The following is a 9983-nucleotide window of genomic DNA, read 5'->3' as shown; positions in this document are numbered from 1 at the left end:
TCACGTCATTTCCTACTTCCTTCCTATTGTTAACAAAGATTCTACTCCAAATCCGACCACTAACTCTAATAAGTTGTTTGATCCATAGAAATTTCTAAAACACATACATGAAATTTCAATTTCTTCGTTGTTTCCGTACGTAGAATTACAAATCCTAAGCCTCTTATAGTCTTATGGGATTTTCAATTTCAAGAATTGTGGGGAAAAAATTAAAAGTAATTAAACAAAAATAGTGCTCCCTTTCTAAGTTAGGGTGATTGAACCAAGTCATTATGATCATTATACTACTTATTCCTTTACAATTTTCATATATCAAACAAAACTTAAACTTTTAATAATTATGTATTATGCCTCCCTCTAATTCCTTACTACTAAGCGCTCCATAAAATTTTAATAGAGAATACATCAGAAAATGTATCTCAAGTTTATGAATTATGAATTATGAATTTAGAAACTTGTAAGAAGTAAAAAGTTTGCAAAATGTAAGATATTATAATTAGTTACAGTAATTATAAAATTACAAGAATTCTCAGTAAATTTGGGTGAAAAGTGAGGTAAATTTGCCGGCGAAAACGTCAACCCGACAGGGCTGCCAAATTCTGCATTTTGCACCCATACGAAGACTGACTAGAATTCTAGAAAATTATATGTTCTGTACACGTTAAACCAACAGCTTCCTTTTGAGAAATAATGTCGTTTTGGATGGCTGTACTTGGACTTATCTAACCGTTAACAGTTACTTGGTAAACAAGACAGATATCAACAAGTTTCTAACAGTCTTCATAGGAAAAAGGAACCTGAATTTTATCCTAATAACTGTCATAAATCTATGTATTATTTATATTACACAATTGAAAGGTCAAAAGCAAGTATCTCTAATACTATGAGTCAATCTGCTTCTCACGCAGGAGAAGAAAAACTACTTTATCCATGCTATAAAACCAAAATGCATACCTATTTATCCTTTTTCTAATGTCAGGAAGTGCTCCAAAAACCGCCTTCAAATGATATACTTCATATTCCATTTTCATGGCTTTGTTATCACTACCTGTCTATTTAGCTGAAAGCTGCTGTGTTTCAAATCTTTCAAGAGAAATGCTGTTTAGTGTTTACTTGCCTGATGCGTGGATTAGCTTATCCCTGGCTGTATCATCGGGAAGAAAGACCACTTCTGGCAAGGACTGGAACCTTGACCGAGATCCTTCTCGTTGGCCCACCAGTCGGAGCCAGCAACACTAGGCTTGTCAGAGAGTTCATCGTTTATGTTGTCAAAGTTGAATTCCTCTGAAGATCCGAGAGTGATAGACTGGTTCGGATGGTGCTGCTTTCTATCCTCTCCATTTGCAGAAGCCCTTTCGAAGCTTTCTCCTGAGGACTCGACTGCAAAACAATCGTGACCAATTTTAGTTTCAGGAGTGCATCCTTCTCCTTTGGCAGTAGATTTCCCTTTCTCAAGAGGCGCAAATCCAGCCTTGGACAACAATCCTGGCTTCTTTTCCATGCACCTGAGAAAATCTTCTGCAGTAACCTCAAATGAAACTCTGTGATTAAGTACTGTGTCATCATTCTTCCACCTATTATATGAACTTGAAAGAGGAGTTACATCAGAGCTTTGATGATTAATATTGAAATTATCATGAGATCTAGTGCCCATCCGATCTGGTGTCAAAGTACCAGAACGCTGTCGTGATCCCCATTCATGTGGGGCTATCTTCTCAAGGTTTAACAGCTTAGGAGGGTCACCAGTTCTAAACTCGAGGAAATATGGATCTCCTACACCAAACTCACGGTCAGGGAAAGGTGATGAGGTCCCTGAACCAGAAATTGCTGAGCCAGGAGAAAGCAAACGACTAATTGGGCTTCCAGGTTGTAGTTGATAAGACTGAAATTCATGAGGAGAAAGGGGAAACATATTACGGGCACCAACATTTTGAAGGTTAGGATCAAGAAGCTTAGCAAATGGCACCTCAGGTGAAGAAGGTGTGGTTAAGTGCACCGACTCAGGAGGAGGAGTAAAGGGAGCTGTAGAAGGTTCTGTGGTGAATGTTGAAAAAACTGGGGGAGAAACTAGCTGAGTCTCATGAGCATATGGTCCAATCGCAAAAATTGAATTAGGCCCACCAGGGGAGTATATGTTGGCAGACATGGAAGAAAATGATATCACACCAGCTGGGGATTGAGTTGCAGAAGGAGGCTCTGACTGGAGGAAAGATGCAGGAGAGGAGGGAGGTGCAACAAAAGGAAGCATTATAGAGGTTGAGGTTCGAGTTGGATTATCAACTGAATGGAGACGATCTTCTCTAGGAGCTGCTGTTTCAGGATCAAAGACTGCATGTACAATTCGTTTGTTCTGCTGCTTTTGAGATCCAAAACACCAATATATGCTAAAACAGCTAGCCCATCTTCTCTTCTGCACCTATTATGATTTAAGAATAAGTAAACAGTGAGGAAAGAGCCACCAAATTTTACATGATAATTACTCAAGTAAAAACACCATCTATGAGATTTCCTTAACCCTACATCTTTCCATTTATTCATTCTCCTCGGTGATATGTAAGTGAAGCCAGAATAAAGTGAGCGCAAGATGATTAACTCAGAACCGTAATCTAAACTTCAGTATCCATTATTTGTTGTCTGATCTATTTGTCTTTGAACTAAGTTGGAATACTTCAAGTTTGCTGGACTCAATCAAATTGGATTTTATTGAATTCAATTTTAAATATTAAGTTAATCTACAAACAGGAAGACAGCTATTAGTTTCTTCTCTCAAGAGCATAGAGCATTAGTTTTTGACAGGTCCAAATACTACTTGACAATATCACCAACAAGGGTACTTAGTGTTGTAACATTTCCTGTTCCCTGCCCAAGAAAGGGAAAAAAGGTTGTAGGTAATTGAAAACCAGTGTACAAAGGTTCTGTTGCCCAGATTATGCCATCATACATTTTCCAAGAGTTCAAAGGAGAAAAGTGAGAAAGTACATTCAAGAATATAAAGATCCATGAGAACTTAGAAGAAAAACATTGTTCTTTTGTTGTAATATTTGCATTAACTCCATAAAGATTCATGAAAAGTAAATATTGTGTCTAGTGTTGTCATAGTTGCATTTACTCGTAGAAAGGAGACAAGAAAGTTCACACTTTCTGAATACAGAGCACTCCCTCATTCATAAAGTAAGAGAGACTCACCCTAGCTAATGGGACTTTCGAAGATTCACAATGTGAAAAATGCAAAACTAATTAAGTTGTCATGTAAAACAAATGGTAGATAAGTGTGTAAAATAAAAACACAGTGTATGTGTTCATATGATTTTTAATTGCATTTATACAAGTACTTAGGCACATGACTTATTGGTGAACTGAGCATCCTAGATAAATTCATGTCACAGCATGAGATGAGCAAAAGAGGGCATATGCCCGCAAATTCATTGGCATCATCAACCATACGTTTTCAATTATTGGCATGTATATTGGCACCAGAAAAGCATTCTATCTTTTCAGTTTGCAAGTTATTAGGATAAGGCAAATCCATTTCAAATTCCTAAAGAGAATACCGAACATATCCCATTTTCAAACAAGGAGCAGGAAGTAGAAATACATTGAGTAGAATACAGTATATAAAACTGGGAGTCTGGAAACAAGACTAGTACAGATGGAAATTTAGACTATAGAATGCTCATCAATTTGTTTTCTACAATAACATAAATGCATCATGGCTTTCCATTATGCATACAGAAACAGCCAATGAGACCTGCAACAATTTACTTACTCTGAACAAAACAACTTCTGCGTCTATGTTTCAAAACCAGTTATTTCTACGCAATTCTGGAAAATAGGTTCAACATTTAAACAATTTAAATCTAAATTTCCTTGTTTAAAAAGAATTCAGCAACAAATCATACAATGGATTCAATGATCCACTTTCACACATTGACAAGTCAACCTCAAGCACCAAATCACGACTAAGCAGCAAATTGCAGATTCAAAATTCTCGTTAAAAACACTTTAATATACCAGATCAGATCTCAAATCTGATTTCAGACAAGATTTTTTTTTTCTTTTTTAAACAAAGATATAAATCAGCTACAAACTGATCAGTTTCCAAGGAAATTACTGATCTAACACAACAAAATAAAATATAATCGAAAATAATTCCCCAAACAGAAAAATCACAACGGAGAAACGGACGTGAAATTTACCTGAACCGAAGCTTGAGACGCACGATTCTCAGCCGAAGCGATCGCAGTTGCAGCGGCGTTGATGGTCTCCAGAGCGTCGCTGGCACTTCTCATCTCTCCATTCGCCCCTCGTCTCATCTTCTCTTTTCAATCGATCAACGAACAAATCAATCACCAAAATTCCACCGTTGTTGCAGCTCCTTTCATCACCTAAACATCACCTTTTTTTTTCTCTCGAGAAAACTATCAAACTCTGCAAGAAGACGAAGAGAACAACAAGGAGCCGGTGCGGAACACAATACAAAACCCAACCAATTTACTACACACACGCATACATATATAAGCAATTTAGCATACAAAGTGATACAACCACGAAATCTCTCTCTTTCTCTCTATAGATACACAAATTTGTATGTATAGACTGTATGACTGACGCTATGGAGGTCAAACACGGCAATGACGTGAGTGAATTTCTAACAATGTGAATGTAATTATTGGGGAGTAGTAAAAGGCTAAGATGAATTTTATAGAAATATTTTGGGGGTGAAATTACTAAAATGGGGCTGTAAGGAATTAAATGGGGTTTGGTAATTTTGGTTGATGGGTGCACCTGAATTTTGCTTGCCGTATTCAATGATTTCAACAATTGCATACTTATAACAACTTCAAGTTCACACTCCCATTGGCATTTTTTTGGGAGGATTTATTTATAAAAATATATTCATACAACATTCGATATTTTCATTTAAAAAAAATATTGGACTCGACCCAACAAGATAAATTAAAGGAAAAGTAAAATTTGAGAAAAGCAAAGCATAAGATGACCTCGAGATTGGCCTGGTTCAAGAGAATACAAGGTTAATTGAGTAACCGGAGGTATCCGATATACTTGAAGAACGTCCAAGTAGCATAGTTATTGTATGAAAGTTACTAATAAACGCACAATTATTGTACTAAACAAGTAAATTTAGAATTTTTATGATTATTAAATTAATTATTTGATTGGGTTAACTTATTATTGAATTAATCATAAGTTGTTTATAAGTGGTGGGGATAATTTGGTCCAAGTGAGGAGGACAAAGAAATTAAATAATTATCGTGGTTTTTGATGAAGTATACTTAGCGGTTAATATAATGTTGGTTAAAGCAGAGTAAAATTATGTTACCGAGGAAAACTCATTGCAAGTTGCAACGTCAATGAGTGCGCACGTGTGGCCATCCACTTTCTTGATGGCTTTTGTGTTTTGGTGGGGCCCCTACCATCTAGCCTGACCCCACACGTAAGTTCCCACCCCACGCCCGCTGCAGCTGCCTTTGAATACTTCCCCAAAATATGCCACAGATTTTCAAAACTTTAGTACTGTATTTTTTTATTTGAGTGATGATGAACCATAAACCATTATTTCTAAGTGTAGACTTACATAAATTTCGTATTGCACTTGAAAAATTATGTGTAATTTTTTGATATAAGAATTATACTTTATTTATTCAGTCATCTCTTTCGAAATAATTTTATGATAAGTTTAGTTTTTGGATTAGACATAAGAAATGAGAATAAAAGTCATACACATTGTTTAGTCGACAATTTTTTAATTTAGCATTATTCTTCATCATTTTATCGCTTTCTCACTACATAAGATTAGTGCTTTTAAATTTTTGTTTTGATTTTGTGTTCATATTTTACTTTCGATGACACTATATTAGGTTCAATATAATTGTCTTAATTTTTTGTTTTTGTATTTAAAACTTTTATTCTAAGTATAGCGTTATACATAACCAAACAACAATATTGGCGATCATTTCAATTCCGACCTATTATCAAACATGCAAAATATTTTCACTAGAATTCATTCCAATTACTAAGTATTTGATTCTCATTTCAATTATGATTTTCATGTTTGAAACAAACACACTCTTAGTATTTTTCTTTTCAAAATAGTTTCTGATAGGGAAATTACCTCCTCGTATCGACTGTTTTGATCGGTAAGATCGGCTGGTCGGGAGAGTTGGACCGACCTAAGGGTCACCGCTAGGCGACCCGGGTGACCTCGCCAGCGATCATGGTTCCCCGGCCCCTGACATGATCCTTGATTGACAGGCGGGTGTCCCATCGCGACCATCACGTGTAATAATCCCTAGTCTGGCCCGAGGTCGGGCCTTTGCATGGCGGCCACGTGCCCTTCATGCCGGAGCGATGGAGCATGCTCTCGCTCCCTTTATAAATACCGCATTTATGATGAGAGAGGGGGACTTTTGGACTATTCACATATAAGTCATCTTCGAGCTCGGAAGTTAGGGAAGCCCACTGCCGACCACCCGAACTCGACCGGTTCACTACTCCATATGTACTAGTTCTAAGTTGTATTTGATAAAAGAAATCGTATTTCATACTTTGCTTCGTATTTTACATTATCAGGTTCTTGTTCTTTAAACTTGAGAAAAAAAAAATGAACTGGCGAACCTTGTGACATACTACATACATTGCTTTGATTTAGGGACAAGTTCATATTTTTTACTTAAATGTGTGCACTATGTGAAACATGTTTTGCAACCTTGCAAAAAGATTAATAGATTATTTTTACAGAAAGTCAAACTTAAAACCTTTAAATTTCAAATTAATTGTATGATCAACTTGGTTGGAATTGTCCGACTACATGCATTGATGCACATGTGCAACATGGGGTCTCCATTTAAAGCAGACGTGATGATATGACCACAAATAATATGTTAAAATTATGTTGTCTCTTGTACCCCTTTTTTGAAAACTTGTCTCTTGTACTTTTTTTTTTTTTTTTTTTTATGTGTCTCTTGTACCTAATGTAGACATTCTTAAAAATAAGTTAGGAAAATTAAATGAGTTAAAATTAATCATGTAAGTACCTTGTACTCAAATTGATACTGACTCATATTTTTCTAGGAAAGTTCACAAGATCGAACTTTAATAGTGATATATTAACCACTTTTTAGATTACAACTGTTAAAAAAAGTTTATTGAACAGATACTATACTATACTCTAAATCTCTAATAGAGTTGATAATTAAAGAAGTATAGTAGACGTTAAGTTCGATTGTATGTTCCGTATTCAAACATCACTTGCTAATTTGTTGTAACCAGACAACAAGTTCTAGATATGTATTAGAAAAGAAATTTTAGGCCCCACACTTGGAGAAAAAAAAATCACAATATACACCCAAATTCTATCAAATATCTTCCGATAGCAATACTTAGCTTGTATTCCAAATTCAAGTTTATGCAATAGAATAAATTAATTAAATAACTTGTGATTTAATAACATCGCTATTATTTTTATAAAGAATCTTTTAGTTTCAAACACTTTATACTTTTGAATAGTGGTTACAAATTTTCTATCACCCAAAAATAAAGAAATATTTGTACTACATCAATAGCTAAATACACTCAAAATATTAGATACTCCGTATATCTTACAAAGGGACAAAACCATGTCTCAATCTTTTTTATACCAAAGCATAGAGACGTACATACATACTCTTCTCTCAAAGAGAATCTGTGAATTAAAGAAAAAAGATAACACAAATTTTAATGTTGTGCATCTTTTTAATTATATATTTATTTTTGTTTTTGTTCCCTCTGTTTCGTTGAGTACGATGATGACTCCAAAACAGCAAGTCATCAAATTCATACTTGCACTAAAACGGGAAAAGTAGAATTAAAATGAAGTTACCTTTTTCAACTTTTGATGCAAAACTTTTTTCACCAAGATATCTTAAAAGATTTTGAGGTACTTAAAAGATTAAAGCAGATCACACTGTTGTTAGGGAAGCCTTTTCGGTGTCAAGTTGTGGAGAATGGTTTGACATTCCGCCTAATTTTCTTGTAAACTGTCTTACTAGTGATTTAATGCATTAATTTTTTTCCTTCAAAAAAAAAAAAAAAAAGATGCAGATGGGATTCCCACTTTTTTCCCCACACCCACATTGGTGTAATCATGAGGGTGGCTTTAGCAAGACATGTACAAATATTTGTGACATATAAATTAGTTAAAATACATTTTGCAATTTATTTCTTCTATCAATATTCACAATATAAGTAATAAGGAATTTTTACGTTTGAAATTAAAACCTTATCAATGTGAGTTTTGTTCAAAAGAAAAAAAAAAGTTATAATGATGGCACTATTTGGTAAATGAAAACTAAATTTTGACCGACTAGACCAGTGTTAACACCTAAAATTAGGGTTTGATAAACAATAGATTATATTAGTAGATTGATCTCAATCAACTAATTAAAATTTAAAGTTATGAAATTAGTAGTGTTTTAGATTAGCGGATTACATTTATTTTGTTCAAATGACTAATTTGCTCTTTAATTGATAAAGTTTTATATATTACCCTACCATTAATTTAGATTTATATAACAATTACAAAATATAAAAATGTAAAGCCTAAAACTTATCTACTGCGTATTTCCATTCGAATCGCATTACATAAGCTCAGGATTCTCTAAAGTAAAATGGTCACACAGGATTTTCTTAATGCGATTTCGATCTCTTATGTAATTTGTAGGCTATTACACAGAAGTTAGGTTTATTCAGTGTACAGTATCAGTAGTGCTTGCGAAATTTCCTCTCATTCAAAATAAAAATCTCATTTACAAGCTTTTTAAAAAAAATTATATCTATTGACACATAAGTTTTGTAAATATAATATAGAAAAATTTATCGAAACTTTGCAATCCAACATAAAATAATATAATAGTTATTGATAACAACATCAATTTTTAAATTCCGATTCTTATGCAATCGGTATCTTAAAAAAAACACTCATGATTCTTATGCAATTTGTATCTACCATCAATATTACTTTAAAATAGTTTTTTTTTTAAATGAAGTACATATTCTTATAAATTATTTTATTTGTTAATGATAAAGAATAAACTAATAATTTTATTGAACATAATTTTACAAACTAATGATTTCCGCTAATCATAATACTTAAAACAATTTTTTTCATTAATTAACATAATTTGCTATGTAATATAAATTATGTAGTTGTTGAAAGGGCAATTTAATTAGTTTTGAGAGGATAAGGTTGATGAATGTTAAAGTTACTTTTCTAGATCCTTGATCAACCAATAATTAAGTTCAAAAGCACAATAATCTAACTTTTAGAAAGTCCATCTTTGTTTAAACCAAGAGAATATCTAAAATAGTAATATTGGTAAGATTTGGCATGATTTGAACTTTGAAGGATGTTTTGTGGAAAGTAACTAATTTCACGTTTGGATTAACATTTTTTTTCTTGTCCTAAAACAATAGTATTTACATATATCAAGTCGAGAAATTTTACTTTGCTAACAGCCGTATAATGTAGAATTTGAATCTCAATAAATTTTCTTTTTATTGTGGATACTAATGTATAAGCATTTGGAAGGCTAGTTTATGTATATCTAACGATTTACCTATTTCACTGCCTCACTGCCACTGGTCTCTAGCACAAGAGCAGTGAGAGATCCTTGAGTTTGAAGTTTAAACTTGTAGTATTTATATGTTTGAAATCTACCTTTTTATATAGAATTGGGTTAAAATAGTGAATTTCTATTTCTATTAAAATAATGAGCTATATACAATGTATAATTATTTAGAATGTCTATCTTGTCAATATAAAAATCAATATAAGTGTTAATATAAAATGATGTCACATTTATGTAATATTGAAATGATTTTCAATAGTATTTGAACCGTTGAAAGTCTTTTTAATAAATTATTACTCATTACTAGAAATCATTCCAATACTATCAAATATAGCATATTATTGTATCATGTATTAT

At 33.2% G+C, this 9983-nt stretch overlaps 1 protein-coding gene across 1 annotated transcript; it reads right to left on the bottom strand.

Annotated features, from left to right (window-relative positions):
- Positions 1–757: 757 nt before the first annotated feature.
- LOC116000288 lies at positions 758–4563 on the bottom strand. Its single transcript, XM_031240355.1, has 2 exons — positions 4197–4563; positions 758–2416 (listed from the first exon to the last, which is right to left on the bottom strand). The coding sequence occupies exons 1-2, from the start codon at positions 4311–4313 to the stop codon at positions 1130–1132; spliced, it is 1404 nt and encodes a 467-aa protein (XP_031096215.1). The 5' UTR covers positions 4314–4563; the 3' UTR covers positions 758–1129.
- Positions 4564–9983: the final 5420 nt, after the last annotated feature.

Source organism: Ipomoea triloba, chromosome 12 (genome assembly GCF_003576645.1).
Source record: "Ipomoea triloba cultivar NCNSP0323 chromosome 12, ASM357664v1".
Taxonomy (NCBI): Eukaryota; Viridiplantae; Streptophyta; class Magnoliopsida; order Solanales; family Convolvulaceae; genus Ipomoea; species Ipomoea triloba.
This window is presented reverse-complemented; position numbering and strand designations above follow the sequence as displayed.

What these genes read in the sequence shown, in the direction of transcription:
- LOC116000288 (XM_031240355.1), bottom strand. Translation starts at nt 4,313, where the DNA reads ATGAGACGAGGGGCGAATGGAGAGATGAGAAGTGCCAGCGACGCTCTG. An exon ending in CGTCTCAAGCTTCGGTTCAG is followed by an intron (nt 2,417 to 4,196) that starts GTAAATTTCACG and finishes AAATCATAATAG; the next exon opens with GTGCAGAAGAGAAGATGGGC.